The 16,063-nt window shown below is 38.7% G+C and overlaps 1 protein-coding gene across 1 annotated transcript; it reads right to left on the bottom strand.

The window, feature by feature from the left end:
* Positions 1-64: 64 nt before the first annotated feature.
* Positions 65-16,046, bottom strand: LOC111342891 (armadillo-like helical domain-containing protein 3). The gene is made up of 26 exons (XM_088724997.1): positions 15,681-16,046; positions 15,197-15,253; positions 14,384-14,449; positions 14,162-14,242; positions 13,944-14,051; positions 13,022-13,067; positions 12,598-12,644; positions 12,309-12,383; positions 11,747-11,833; positions 10,832-10,888; positions 10,201-10,244; positions 9,807-9,867; positions 9,243-9,289; positions 8,221-8,302; positions 7,813-7,882; positions 7,241-7,339; positions 6,055-6,113; positions 5,574-5,639; positions 5,107-5,176; positions 4,930-4,990; positions 4,617-4,788; positions 3,474-3,600; positions 2,703-2,778; positions 2,461-2,539; positions 1,563-1,679; positions 65-1,164 (listed from the first exon to the last, which is right to left on the bottom strand). Exons 1-26 carry the CDS (start codon positions 15,774-15,776, stop codon positions 1,072-1,074), a joined length of 2,043 nt encoding a protein of 680 aa, XP_088581123.1. The 5' UTR covers positions 15,777-16,046; the 3' UTR covers positions 65-1,071.
* Between the last annotated feature and the right edge of the window lie 17 nt (positions 16,047-16,063).

A 16,063-nucleotide genomic window follows, 5' to 3' on the forward strand; every position in this document is an offset into this window, starting at 1 on the left:
TGAGCCTATGGCTCGGGCAATATGGGCAACCATGCCCCACGTAAAGACATTAAAATTTGATTACTATTACTACGAAAAATCTAATATTCTAATGGAGGGATGATTAACATTGTTCAGTCAAAAAAACAAAGAAACACCATAAACTACTATTAATGATAGATCAACATTAAAGTGCTCGATTCAAACAAAATCTTCACTTCGTTATCATTTTATAAACTACTTCCATTAAATTTCCTAAGTTGACTTGGTAACAACGCGGGTTGTTCGTCGGCCTGTCGGCTCATATTTCTTAAAATAAAATCTTCAATAACAAGACCGCCACTTTGGAGCTAATATCATTTGACATCTGAAATCATAGTTAATACGTTTTTCACAGCTGTATCATCGCAAGTAGACAATTTCACAGAAACGCTCTTTGTGCACGGGGGGGGGGGGGTGGAGGATTTGTTTTGGTCACATGGTTTTCAGAGGGAACGAAGAGGGATCAGTCGTCGCTAACAAAGAATAAAAGGAGGGGGGAGGGATTAAAGAAAATTGATCATAAGAATATTACGGAGCTTTAATGGAGAATCAGGAAAATTATATCGCGACAGCCCCGGCGATAAAAAAAAAATGACTGAACCCCCAACAAACACAATTTCAGCCCTGACCGAATTTTGCTTGACAAAACCTCATGGTAGCACCTAACATGTGACATGAAATTATTTTTAATGCAGTTAAAGACTCCCTTCAAAAATTGTCCTTCTTTATAGCACGTTATCTTTCTCGCCTGAATAGTTCGTTCAAAACCTAGAATGTTCGCAATCTGTTAACGAGGGATCGATGGAGTAAGCTCGCGGAACACTGACAATGAAATATTCCAGTTATTTCATGGTTCTTTGTCTCGCCCATTCAAAATGCCCCGTTTTTATTTTCCCGAGTTAAGACTATCTCCTAAAACCACTACGATGCCAAAGAGCATTAAGGTTTACGTATCTCTTTGACACAAAGCCTTGACATAAACGGAGCTCGCTTCGTCTCCAGATCCTACTTGAGTCCATTGGCCTGGGTAGGTCTTGTAAGGAACACATTTCAGTGTATGGTCGCAAATTCTTGCAGCAAACTAAACTGCTCGAGGTTGCTAACAGAAATCGTCCGGCGAACTTCAATAACAATTGAACGCACCTGTGTAAATAAGAATAAAATCACATTAAGAATCGTGCTAAAGGAGAATTGCCTTCGTCTATGGTTTTCTAGGCTTGCAGTCCTCTTCAGTCAGGTCTCGTGAAGGGACAACGAAGAGAATGGACTCGTCGAAAGCTCAACACACAAATATCCGGCGAAAGGAACCAGTCAGAGCTTGAAGAAACAAAACAAGAAACTGCTTCAAGCGCGGGAAAACGCGGCGGTGTGACCACGTTACAATTGGTTGTAGTTTTGGTTAAGAGTGTGGCGCGAGTTTTCTAGACTAATCACAGAGCGAAGTAAAGCAAAGCCAATAACATCCCGATTTACTACGACACTGTTGAAAGATCCATCTAAAAATTACGCCTAACGTTAATCATTAAATAGTACATACGCACCAGTTGAGTAAAGAAAGCCGCCTCTTTTGGTTTCTCTGAATATTTTTCGTAATGATCCAAACTGTCTTGGAGTTTCAGCGTCAATGTGTCATAATTACTACGTATTACACCCAATACCTGAAATAATAAATTATCATACACCGTTAGATACTTTTAAATGCTTAGCAATTTGCCCACCTTTTTGTGCCAGACGATTCACGGATCAACGTCAGTATGTGATAAATTACGCACTCACCCCTCTCCTAACTCAACAGCAGTCAACTGAGAACAGGTAAGGATAGTTTGGGTGTAGGGGAGGGGTAAGTGCGCAGTTGCTCAGATGTTGACAATAACCACAGTTATAGCCAACCCATTAATTTTGGCGCGATTTTATTGGTTACTTTAGGTCACGTGGAGCAAAATCACAGGACAGTTATCACGCAATAACAACCCGTCCGCGTCGATATTTGTCCTCCAATTTTTTCCGTGAAAAAGAAACATAGCCAACACAAGATTTTCAACTTTTCCGTTCTCCTATTTACATGGAAGGAAACCAAACTCTTTTTTTTTTTTTTGCTTGCTTGCTTGCGTCAATCACGCGCATTCGCCATCAGATCGCCACTGGCTTTTTTACTGTGTTTACGCGCAGTTTAATTGCGATGTGAAAATTAATTGGAGGGTTATAAAATAAATAAACCCCGTTCTGGCTTGCTGGTATGTCGGCTGATAATGTCCTTGGCTGAGAGATTGTCCTCAAAATTTTATATTTGCCCTCGAAGCTTCACTTCACGGCCAAATATTCATTTTTCGGACAATCTCTCAGCCGCGGACATTATCAGCCGACCTACCAGCCGCCCGAAGGGGTTTGTTTACTAATTTACCATCAAAAGCGAGCAACTCAGCTAAGCAATGTACGAACCTGTTCCGAAGACATTGACGTCAGATGATTGACAGCTGCCCATGAATCGATTTTTGGCGTAAAATGGTTTATGATTGCCCTATAAAAAAGAGAGCTAGCCTAAATTGAAAGTGCACCTCTTCAGGAATTAAACATGAATGTTTTTACCCCTAACTGACCACGTCACCTAGATTCTCAATGGCTGCTGTGATGACTTTGTTTATGGATTTTCGAAACTCGATCGAAGTGCGCTGTAATCTCACCTGACATTCACTAAAGAGCTTGCAAGACGAGAAGCTGCATCCTTCCAGTCGCCGCCATTTGTTGAGTGTCTTAACGCTGTTGACATCAAACAAAATCGTTAACAGCCGATGAGTAATGGCAAAAACAAGGAAAGTTCAAGTTCATTCCTTCGGCGCTGATGCACGTCATAAAAGCTCGATGTTGTCCCAAGAAAACACAGCGGTCAAACATAGGGCATGCGCGAGGGGGTAAATATTGGGCGCCCGCGCACCAATTTCCCGCGCAAAATTTTTAAGGAAAACATAAGGAACAGCCCCTATCTCGCAAAATAAGTGTAGGAAAATCGAAACAAAAGCAAAAAAAAATAGGGAAAAGGAAAACTGGAGAACACAAAGCCTTTTCAAGTACAGGCATCCTTTTGATTTACCATTCTGTTTTGAGCTTTACCAAAAAGTTGTTGCAAGGTATGTCAAGTTATCAGGTACGAACCGGCTTGACTGGTTCAACGAGCACCTAAGCACGACTCTTCTCATAATAAAATTTGTTCATGCGCAGATCTTTCATTGCTATGTTATTTAGCTGGATGTTACCCCAAGATTGGCAAGGGTCGGTTTTGAATATCAGCCAATTAGAGATAGAGACTTCATTAGTCACGGCCATGTTAAGCTTCTATAAAACAACCCTACCACTATAATTGCTGTATTACCTTAATATTAAGCAAAAAAACTATATTTAAGGGGCAAAATGCTACAAAATAGTTTCTAAGGTTCTATAAATCATTATTTACTTACCCATTGAGTACAGATTCTCAAAAATTTGATGAACGCGAATGATTTCGTAGTAGAGTTCATCGTATGATGTGGGAGATGGAAGAAATGTATCTCCATACGTGATAAACAAATTAAAAATGTTAACGACCTACAAAAAAAAAGTTGTAAATAAGAGTAAAAGGTTAGATAAAACGAAACACCCCCAACAATATACCACCCACCTTTTTCAGTAAGCATTGCTCGAAATTAGAAAAAAAATCCAGGTTGTCCCTATTTCAAAAGCCGGGCAACCAAAGCCGTGAATTTAGTTGCCCTGATGAATCCTTGGTTGCCCGGTAGAAAATCACATGGCGGTCAAGCTTGAACTAATCCCATAGTTCTTAGTGCGCGGCAATGGTTTTCGCGGAAGTCTGGGTTTAAGTTGTGGCATATTCAAAATGGCGTCTTTTGACCGCCTCCAGACAAGAAACTTAGTGTTTGTCTCTTACATTTTCGTACCTGGCAATGTTTTATAAAATTTACAGATATCCAAAACACAGGAAAACGCTTAGCTGAGGCAAATGATCATTAACTTCACACTACCGGACATTGACAAAACAAAACCGTCACGTAGGCCAGGTGCTGTTTATGGTTTATTTATTTTCTATTTTTGGCTGGGTTGTCCGTTGTTTTTTCCTAGGACAACCAGCCTCTTAATTTTACTTTGCCCGGTAAACTTTTTGGTCGTCTCAGACGACCGGACGACCGCTAATTTCGAGCACTGAGGAAGTAAGTCGCTTTCTCGTTTTTAATAAGAAAGAAGTATATTGCAAATCATTTAACTTTTTCTTTAAACAGGGGATCAACTAAAACCCTTTTCACGCTAATATCAGCGTACAATTTCTCCACTCTGTTCTCTTCACATTTCCTAAGATACTGACGAGGAAAAATTGTTCTAACAACCAAGAGCTTCTTTAGTTGGGGATCATTTCCTTTATTCTCCTGACCTTAATCTTTGATTCAGTGGGGATATTGTAAGGAGAAATTAGATGCTAATCACTCATAGGGTTTTTAAAAAGGATTAGGAACGATGTCTGGTTGAGTCTGTGTCAGTACTTAACATACACCACTGTAATATTCATCATCTCTGCGTGGAAAAAGAAGAAGATTCGATAGTTAACTTACTTGCGACGCCAGGGAGAAGATATCGCAGGTTTTGGCGAGGACAGTTTCATTGGACAGGAGAAACTTTAGGAAGTTCATAAGAGCCGTCCAGAAATTTTTCCACGAATAGGAGAGTCTGACTCGACATCTCTTCTGGTAACACAGCATGCGATGCAAGATTCCAAATGTTTTACTACACCAAGGAAGAAACAAAAAGGTCAGCAGTTAACGTCTCAATCGATCACAAGCTACCAGTCTGGTTTAAAATCGTAGGAAGAATTAGCAAAATTTTAAACTTAGTTAAAGGATTGACGTTCAAAGTCGTTACTTTTACCTGTACAAATCAGTTGGTAAAGTTTTCATCATGTGAGTTACAATAAATTCCACCATGAGGTCTGCAAAACAAACATTTTCCTTTGTTGAAGTTGAAACATTCAAGTATTCTTCCCACAAAATTGCAACTGATTTGGTTATATAGGAGCTCCATAAACAATTCTCTGTACATACTTACCAAGTAAGGCACAAGCGAGAGGTCTTGATGGAGCATGTTTTTCGATAACTGGGCCTCTGTGGTACATTTGCTACGACAAAGCGAAATAATGACACAATAAGCACAGAAGCTTTTACTACGGAAGGAATCGTACGCCTTCTTAACAGAAATACATACGACATGAGTCTAACATGACCCGAATTTTAATGTTTTGGATACTTAAACCAAGGGGCTATACTATACTCGTAGAAAACAATTTGCAAATTCCTCAAAAGCCGTCCACTTATCACTGTGACCTATTGCTGCATTATTTACTTGGAAACCAGCGCTACAATCGACAAATCCTCGAAAATGCGGGACAGATGTTCCCTAATGAGTTTCCGATGTGTATTATCCAATCAGAAAACAATACCAGCACTTCGACTCTCGCTGCTCCCACACTTTTGCTACCCACCGTGACCTCAGTTAAAATAGTCCGCGGTACATACCGCTTTGTGAAGCGGTACTGAAAACGTCATGTTCGCGTCGTGAAGAAATACATTCGCATACTGATCCTGAAGAACAACAAACAGCGTTGGAAGACTAATCTACAGTTATTATTAAAAAAAAAAAAAAAGACATCTAGAAGTTTCTAGGTTGGGAAAAGAAGGCGTTATTTTCAGGCGTTAATTTTATAGATATGCAAACGGTAATGTCGTTCAATACCACGACAGCTTTATCGAGTTGACCTACACTCAGAATAAATGTTCACTTAGGGAAGGGGCTAAAATTGGAACCTGAACATTCCATTCTGATGACGTACCGACAAACATCATTTTCGTATCTCATTTGGCAACAACCAATCAGAATTCTTGATGGATCTCTGTGGAACCAGGCTAGTTTTCTTGCTGAGGATCAGTCGGTTGCACGGGAAGATATCCTTCCGATGCTAGCAGTGAATAATTTGTTTTTAAAGAATTTAGATCTTACCTCCACAATACACGTTAAGATCACCAGACACAGCTTGGCATTGCTCACACCTTTGTCCTCTGAAAAGCAAATAACGTTACTTTAATGAGGTTTCAAAACTTTATTTTCGAGCTTACTTGAAATTCAAAGATTAAGACTTCGAATGATAAAACCGATAGATCTTGGTCAAATAAAGACAGTGTTTGTTTGACGTCAACACTGCAAGAGAGACGTAAAAATCTGATAATACACAGCTTTACATTAATTGAATGGCGCAAAGTAAATACAGGCAATAACATATGGCTTTTAACAATAAATAACAATAACCAACCAAAAACTGGGCTGGAAACACAAAAACTATACAACCTCTATTAAGGAAACTGAATTATTTAAGCTTCCCGAAAACTCAAATCAAGGCCCCTTTTACTCTAAGGAGCACTTAGGGATTTGTCCCCATTTATCACCTTGAGGGGTGGGGTCAAATGATTTTGGGGGATCACATGTGTAGAAACCAATCCCCCGCCTCGCCCCAGTCCGAGCGCATAAATAGTATAAATAGGTTCGTGCGCGTTGTTAAAATTGCAAGGGCTTTGCTAGTTCAAAGTCGAGAAACGTTAGTTCTCAGCGCAGTATTCCCAAATCGTCAGGTAATGTCTCCTATCTTCGCCTGTTTCGCATTTCATCCTGTGTTATCCGTGTTTCCTATGTTATTTCATCGTTGTAATTAGTTGTTCCGCTCTTAATGTATTATGTCTGTAACCTTCATTCTAGAAACCACTAGCAACAACATGTTTATTAAGACTTCAAGTTAATTAAATTTCTTTAAGTCTTCGAATTTTTGCTGGTGCGTTGTTTTCAAGGGGAACGGAGGGGATCAGTCTTCGCAAACAAAGTTTAAAGGGTGGGGGGCTATAGTATAGACCAACTATCAGACAACTGCTAGTTAACTACCAATGCGGGGAGGAGGGGCACAGGAACATTACCCCTCCCCCCCGCGATAAATAATGACCGACCCCTTAGCTAACTCTCTCTTGTTGTTTTTCGTTTCTCCCAAGAAGTTCAAGAAAGCGAGCCGGTTCTCGTAGCTCCAAAGCAGGAAACAAGCAACACGAAGTGAGCTACAAACCAGAAACATGCCGCTGAAAAGCCCATGCACGCCTGTCTTTGCAAAGGAAAAAGAAACAAAGTATGGCCTACAATACCTCACCTTTCGTATTCTGTAAAGCAATGGAGGAATATGTTAAAAGTGTTACGAGTAAATTCGTGGGCTGGCTCAAATCGGGTGGAAAGTCTTCAACGACCGCAGCTACAGGAAGAAAAAAAAACAGATGGAAATAAGAGCTGATATCCACTAAGCCATGATTGCTAAGTGCTTTTTATTTCCTTACCCTTATGACTTTCAAAATTATTTAGAATTTTGCAATGCCTTGTTACAATCATTCGTGGAAACTGTTCTCTGTAAAAGAAAATTAATCCTTTGAATTGGATAGTGAATGATGAGCATTTTAACTGACTCTTTGACACCAAAAGCAAATTTAATCCCAACGGCCCATCAGAATAAAGATACAAATTCTAAAAAGCCTGAAAGAACTCGAAGTTAAAACATATCAACTGCCTTCAGCGCGAGAAAACGCGTTCAACCAAGTCGCGATTGGATTTAGTCTCGCATCTGACTGGTTGGATTGGGACGCGACTTTTGTGAACCAATCACGAGGCGTAAAGACGAACCAATCAAATCTGGTTTTGCATATGAAATGTATTACATGAAACTGTACCAACCAGTGGCAGTCCTTTCAACCACAGGAGGAGCGGCTGTCGGTGACGGAGGAGGACTGGATCCAGGAGCGGTCTAGATAAATTATAAACATATGAAAGTTTTTTTGCATCAACTTTAACAAATCAAAGTGAATCCACATTAAAAATTAATATACGATGCCTCAAAAAATGTTGACTGTCACTCCTTCCCTGGGCTCTCTCTCCTCTCCTTTTTCTTCATATAAACTATTTCACAAATTAGCAGAGACTGTATTTCAAATTACCGACAGTACACGTAAGTCTCGTTCCATACAGTTCAGTTTTAGAACTTGGGGCTGCAAGATCTAAAAGTTTATGGTCCGAGTCCTCTCGAACTGGTCGTAAAAACTGATATCAAAGCTATATTGTTGTTAAAGCAGTGCAGGTACTTACCGTGACATGGCTGAGAACAGTGAAGAAATTTCTGTTGAGGTGCACCGCTTCATACAGAGCTAGAAGAACGGCTTCATTTGTACTAAACAGAGACAACATGAAGGTTCAGCAAACGTTAAAACGGAGCTACAAATTCAAATGGTTAGTTCTTACTACCCTCTGCCTCATCTCGTTCAAATTTGCTTCAAGATGCACACGAGCCTGAAGAGAAAAAAAAACCCATTTTGCGTCTTTGAGCTTTGAGGCGGACGGAGTGCGGGCACGTGTCACGTGCAAAGGGCAAGTCGCGTGCAAAAGGCAATTCACGTGCTAAAAACGAGTGCCACGTAAAGAGCTTGCGCGTGACTTACACTTTACACCCACGTCCCGATTCGTCCACTCGGATAAAAACGCAAAAAAATAAACCCCTGGTCCACAGGCTAGTTGCACATCCTTATTATTATGAATTGATCTCGTAATGGCAGTGGCTAATACTCCCAGAAGCGATTAACATGTATATTCTCGCTATTTTAACCGTATTATCCCGCAAAGAGAGAATAATAAGAAGGAACTTATCAGCCGGAGGGTGTTCTCGAGATGAGACACAAAAAGCTCTCAGCTAAGACGAAAAGGTAACGGTAAGGTAAAGCTAGCCAATGAGCCAAGAGGCTCGTCAAGCAACAGTTTAGCTCAGTTTCTAAAAAGTAAAGCGACTGGAAGTATTGCTACTTCTCCGATATTCTGTCAGGATTCCTTGACAGTCCGCTGGAACCCATTCATAATCATGGGTGGAGAGAGGCACTGGGTGAGAGTAAAGTGTTGCTCCCAAGAACACAATAACGAAGTCAGGTTTCAAACCCAGACCCTTCGACCGAGGGTCCAGCATGCTAAACGTTTGGCCACTAAGAGTCCCACAAAGAGGGGAAGGGAAATTTGCTATTTAGCCTGTTTGTGTCGTCAGAAGTTCTACAGAGTTCAGAAATCTATATCATTTCACAATTCCTGAGTAAGATGTTATAATGAATTGAGCTGCAGTTAAATACCTAAAACATTCCGCTTTCTCGGTCTCAGCAACAAACATGCTTCCAACCTATGGAACAATAAAAACGAACGGCAATATTGACACAATCTTTGATCAGGCTGGTAACTTTTAACACAAAGTTAGACACTGGCACATGTAAGAGCTGAAAGAAGAAAGGATGAGAGAGAAAGAACGACTTTGAAAATCTATTTATTGACTAAATTTGGTTGGAATTGAGCCATATCCAATTAATGAGTGTCGTAGTAATCTGTGACTGCTACGTTTTTGCTTCACTTCGCTCTGTGATTGGTCAAGCGAGAAAACTCGCATCACTCTTTCAACCAATCAGATGCAAAACTAAAATCAATCACGAGTTTGTCGGCCGCGTTCGTTTCCCGCGCTTTAAGCAGTTTGGTTGTTTTAACTTTGAATTCTCACTGACCTTTAAAGGTCTACCTTCTTCTGATTGGCTGTTGTAATTACTTTGGTTTACTCACTCAAAAAGCGCTCTAATTACTGAAAGTTCTCAGATTAAGTACTTTCCCCCCTTCTCTACGCGGATATTTCATAGGAAATGAATGCTTACAAAGCTGGTAATGGAGCTGATTAATCCTCCAGAGGCCTGCTCTAACATGGCTGCATGTTTCCTGGAAAAGAGAAAACAAATCTTGAGCTATGAGTGTATTATTGAATATAAAATGAACCACATTAAGTGCCAAAGTTTTACCTCACAAGTAATCATGGAGATCCAACTGAAGAAATAGTTGAATTTTACAAAACATTTAGGAAACAACAAACCCAAACAGAGTCAACTTGAAATTGTAAATAAGCCTGCCAGTAACACAAAAAGTGGGTGTAACTGATTTGCCCTATAGGCCATGGGTGTGGCTGCTTATTTGGTCTGGCACTTGAAAGAGTGAGGCTATTTATTTGAGGAATTTGAGGAAATACTGCAGTCTCACTAATCTTCAAAAATGTACCTGTTGTAATCAGTAAGTGCTGCAGATATAACACATCCAAAACCCTTCAAGGGAAAAGAAATACCAGATATACATTCAGCGAATATCACAATGTTTATACTCCAGAAAATAAAAGATCTCTCTTTAATTTCATAATAATGCTTTAAAATGGCTGTCTTTGCCTTCACAGCCACATTATGATTAGACATTCTACTCTTCTCTAATAAGGACAAACAAACTGTAGGCCCTGTCTCCTTAATCGGAGTCCCCCCTGTTATCAGGGGATGTTAAAGAACCCACCTCTCTTAGGCTCTCTTAGAGATGATCCTGCTATGGCTTTTACTAACCATCTCAACAAATTTATTACATATAGATATTCTTAGTAAAATGTTTCATGTTATTGTATAGAATGACATGATTTGTATCCCGACCACTCTAATTTAGCTGTAAGCTACAAAAAGAGTAATTAAAAAAAATTAAACTGATTATTACCTACTTTTGCAAAGAGTAGGGAATGTTGCTCACATTGTTCTTATTGTTTATACAGGCCCCAGTTCAAACCAGCTTTGAGCTGAACTAGGCCAGCCTGTCTAAATATTGCAAATACAAACACACGCAGCTGATTTTTTTAAATCTTTTTCTTTACACTTACATTAAGAGCTAATTCATCATCCAAAATAGACAACTTCCCAATATATGGATTTGAGGCCTGATGAAAATGAAGAAAAATATAAGTGAAAGGTAAAGGTAAAGGTCTCTATTTCTCTAAACAACATACGTGTTTAGTTACAATTTTTTTAAGGTTGAAATCAGACAGGCACCTCTGGCAGCCATGTTTAGTCCGTAGCGATTTCACCCACCCACCCAACCCACCCCAGGGAGGACATCCATCACACAGTAATCTCGTGTGTGGAAAATTAACGTCTCCTACCCCAACCCCGCAGGAGAGGGGACCTCCATTTATTCGTCCCTATCTGAGAAGACTAGAATATCTAACCATTTCTTGATGTTAAAGAAAGGAAGCATATTCTTCTCAATTAATTTTAAGACCCTGAGTGTTGGTCCGGCCGGTATTGAACTCTCGACCTCCCGCAGAGCAGTCCGGCGCTCTCCCAATTGAGCTAACCAGGCGGCGGTAAAGTGACAGTTTGAACAACAGAATTTACAAAAAACATTCTTCCAACATGTATGAATAAAAGCATAAAATTAGCATTTATAAACCCACATGAAAAATATTTCAGTTTTAAAGTTATTTTCCAAGGAAATTGGTTCAAATCATGTGGACTATCGTCAGCATAACATTTATTCCATATTTGTTACTAACAGTAGTAATACAACTCAGTCAATTACTGTTAATAAGCATCTCTTTTACAGATTTGTTCAGTTTTGTTCAATTATGGTACATTCTTAAGTTTTATATTTCTAGAATACACTAGAGCTGTAGATTACCTGTAAACTAGCTGATTAGGTAAGTGTAAACCCCACATTAATTAAAGTATCTTATCTTCACTTAAAAATAAACTTGAAGCAACAGAATCCAACAAATTTACAATCGTCCATCACTTACCTCATACTTCCTGTAATTCACAAGAATTGTGAGCAGCAGCATTGCTTCATATCCATGTTGCTGTCTGGCCACTGGATCAGCAAGAACCTTTAACAAACAAAAAGTACTGGTCAGAGTGGAGTATTTCACAGTGACCTTGGATGGTCTGGAGCTTGAATTAGCTATTATAACAAATCAATCTTTTTTTTTTTCTCTGTTCCCATAATTTGACAACTTTCTTCATCCCACAAAACATGACCATCTTCCTAACTTGACTTCTAGAAATAATACTTTTACAATGCTATCCTTGCAGAATTATTGTCTCAAATGAACAAATCAATGGCTTTGTTCACCAGAGAGTTTTTTATAACTCTGCTAGCAAAGCATCCTACCACAAACTCAGAGGGTTTGAGGTTCAAATCATCCCAGAGAATGAGATTTGTTTTTCTTTGACCCATCATCAAGACAAAATTTTTCAACCTCATTCTTTGTAAGTCAGAATAATTGAAAATAACTATTAATACCGATTACTGGTAACATGTTCCAGAATTTATTCCTGACTGTGAAATACTCTATATATTACCTGAATGATAGCTTCAAAGATGCTGTGGATCATAATATACTCCACAATTGTGTTCTGACTGACATTATCGGTTGCCTGAAACAACAAGATGAAAACTCTTTAGCTCAGATGGGAACCCTAATTACCATGAACTAAGTTTGCACATGCTGGATAAGATTTAGCAGGAAAACATTTGTGAGCTTGCAAACCAGAGGAGTACACAATAAGCTTGAAAAATATGTATGTACTTAAAGAGGACTAAGATTATTCCAGAGAGCTTTAAACTAACTTTGGACATGACTGTACTTACTGTGACAAGGATAAGAGCTAATTTAAGAGACAGGTTCTTTAAGCTCACTAGAAGAAAAAGAAAAAGGGGGTGATAATCAGATTAAAGAAAAAAAAATTCTGCCTTTCCAAATGTAACATTAATAATTGGATGATGTTATCTTCCAGTACATGAAGTTGTTGATGTATAAATGAAAGACTACAACAGCTACAGTTTAGTAGGAGCTTTAACTTGAACATTTGACAGTTCTTTGTATTACAAGGATCTTGTTTGCTAAATAAAATTTTGGCCCTTGGAATTTATGTGCTGACATTGCACATAATGCTTGAATGAATGCTTTGCTGACCTACAATATCAAGGAGCTACTAGTTATGTTATGTAAGTTCCCATAAAAAGATCAAGGCAAATTACTAGTAAGACTTTGTCAAAATTATTTAATCATTACCAGGATAATCTCCAACCAGAAAGGTATGCAAACTTTCCAGCAGTCCCTAAAACAAAGAAAAGAATTATCATGATAATGCATAACAGTGAAATATAATTGCTAATTCAATTAAAATTGAATAAAGATTTACCTGATAGTAACAACTTTTAGAACTAACATTTGAGAATTACCTATTGCTTTCTCCTGGACATTGGATAAAAGGCAATTTAACAACTTTACGTTAAATTCACCTCGGCCCAGTTTTTTAAAGGGTAGTGAATAAATTACTATTCAATAGATACATTGCTATCCAAAGGATAAATTGCTATTTAGCAGGAAAACAATTTAATAAAAAATCTATTATGTAATCTAAGGAATAGAGATGTATTCATGAATGTAAATATAGGAAAATAATTATGTGAGCTGCAGATTAATAAGTGTCATGAGAGCAATCTTTGCAGTTACTGTAATGAACACTGGGGCGGATCCAGGATTTAGTCAAGGAGGGTGCGGAGAATTGTCCCCCTCATGAGGGGTCCAAGATTTTGAAAATTAGGTCTTTGGAAACATGATTTCCAGCGTTTTGAGGGAAAATTTAGGGGGTTTGACTGAACCACCCCTGGATCCACCCAGGAACACTACTTAAGCAGTAGTAAAACTAAGGCCTAAAAAAGAAATTCAGGCCTGTAAAGAAGCTGAACCCATGACCTCTGAGATACCAGTGCAGTGCTCTACCATCTAAGCTACACAAGTCAACTGGGAGCTGGTCATTTTCTTGGTTTGTAATAAACCCATGAAGTGATGAAACAACTGTGAATAAAAGAGATGACTGTATCCAGTGGACAGCCCTATCCACTCTTTGAACAACAGGAACCTCAGTCTGATCTTTACTTTTCAAGGAGACTGCCTTATCACTCAAACAATGACAAGTAAATGAACAAACCTGCATCTGAGCTTCAGCAGCGTCAAATCCAATCAAGATGTTTATTATGTCAAAGCCATGGTCCCCTAATCTCTTTCTGTAAACTGCTCGCACAAGTGCACACAATGTCTGCAATTAGAAAAGTGATGTTGTTATTTTGGTTACCATAACGCTATATTATCTTCAAGCAACATTATACATGGGAGAAAATATAAGGTATTCTATAGTATAGTACAAACCTGTAGAGCATTGACTAGTTTTATCTGGTGATCTCCGCGTAAAGCAATACAGCACTGGGCAAACAGAAGGTTGATGTTCTCCTGAATAAAATTTTTATAGAAAATTAACCCATACTCAAAATAATCCCTACCTCATGCCACGAGGCACTGGTATGGATGGAAACCAGAATTGAAAACAATAATCTTGCACGTCTGTAATACCTGTCATAGTACACAACGTACCTTGATATCCATAAGTTCTTCTTCACTTAGCTTGTCAATGCACTGCTCCAGGTAAATAGCATTAACCTACAAGGAAAAACACTGATCAAGACTTTTTAATTTAATTATCATCCTGAGGTGAAGGACTTAATAATTACAGGGTCTGTAGGTCTGCATTCTACAAGAAAAGCCAAAAAGGTAATCATTCATACCAGTTACAAATTTGGTGACAAAATGACTTATTTACATTTTTGCAAGCCACCTTGTTAATTGTTAATATATAGATGTAGCCAAGCCTAAAAGCGGAGCTCCCAAGTTCGTAATTATTAATGATAACATAAAAGATGTGTATTTGCCAAGACTCGCCTGAGACACCCCTCCCTTTGTTTCGATAGTCTCTCCTACCCTACCCGTGCAATCTGAAGGCACGTACATACGTACATATGCTCGGTCAGTCACGTGACAACCAAATGAAAAGAGGTTGACAATATTCCATGCGTATGGGGCTCTGTCCCACGCGCGCAAAGTGCGTGTGGGAGCCCTGCTATGATCTTCTAGAAAGCAGAGTCAGCTTGTTGGAGTCTGGATGGCTATAAGAGTGACTGAAAGGTGGAAGGGGTATACGAGATAGGTGACAGGGGGGTGCAAAGCACAAACTATTCAGGGTCAGGGAGCAGGGGAGAAGTCAACAATGTGGGCAGGTAACTGGTTATAAGGGTAAGGGAAGCAAAAGATCCTCAACCGTCCCTCCCCCCCTGTTCTCCTGCTGGATCCCCCCTGTTCTCCTGCTGTATCCCCCCTGCCTCAAAGGTACATTCAACAATCACAACTTACCCTCAAAAGAAAAAATTCATGCCAGAAATTTGGATTATCACGAGATGGCTCACCTCCCTAAGAAAAAGGTTATGATCAAAATACATCCTTATCTTCATTACTTTTATTCTGTTCTATTTACAATTATAATAACAATACTCATATAACAGTACATAAGTAATGGTTTTTCTATTCGAGGAGGGACTGCTTGTAGTCTAGTCACAGTTATCATAACTGAGAAATGAAATCATGATTTAAAATTACCACACATTGACATCTTGTAAATTGTACTCTAGAAAATAATCTCCCACATGAAAGAAAATTGTAACAATTGATGATTGAGTAATTTATCTACATGAGAGAAAATTTTAAAAATGGCAACAAGTGTTATTTGTAATGTTTTACAATAATGATGTAGTTATTACAACCAAAAAAATATCAACCTACCTATGTACTCATTTATTTTCATCTGGTAAAAATATACATGAATTAAAAAGTCGCGTACCTTAAAAAAGTCATCGTAGATTCCCACAATTTTTTCTTTCACTGGCTTCTTGGGCGACAAGGGATCTGATTTTGCTTCAGCCATGGCATTAACCATTGCATTCGGTGAAAGTTAGCCACGAAACAATTTTTAAGCTCAAAGAAAATCTGATCACTAAAGTCTTTTTTTTTTAAATCATAATAGCTCCAATTTTCTCACGATGACATAACTTCGAATTTCAATTACATGAAAATGATTTTAACACAAAGTGGAAATGCATAACAAGCAATTAAAGTCTACGTAACTTTTGCTTGAATTGGTCCTGATGTTAATTATGATAAAAAAACACCGTAAAGGGTTTTGTGGCTGCTTTTTTCGAGATGCTCTGGCACTACTGAAGTTAA

This window comes from Stylophora pistillata, chromosome 1, assembly GCF_964205215.1.
Source record: "Stylophora pistillata chromosome 1, jaStyPist1.2, whole genome shotgun sequence".
NCBI lineage: Eukaryota > Metazoa > Cnidaria > Anthozoa > Scleractinia > Pocilloporidae > Stylophora > Stylophora pistillata.

Coding starts and splice junctions, on each gene's coding strand:
- LOC111342891 (XM_088724997.1), bottom strand. CDS start 15,776: ATGGTTAATGCCATGGCTGAAGCAAAATCAGATCCCTTGTCGCCCAAG. Junction 7,340..7,812: donor GGTTGAAAGGACTGCCACTG/GTTGGTACAGTT, acceptor TTCTTCCTGTAG/CTGCGGTCGTTGAAGACTTT. Junction 1,680..2,460: donor CGTCAATGTCTTCGGAACAG/GTTCGTACATTG, acceptor TTATTATTTCAG/GTATTGGGTGTAATACGTAG.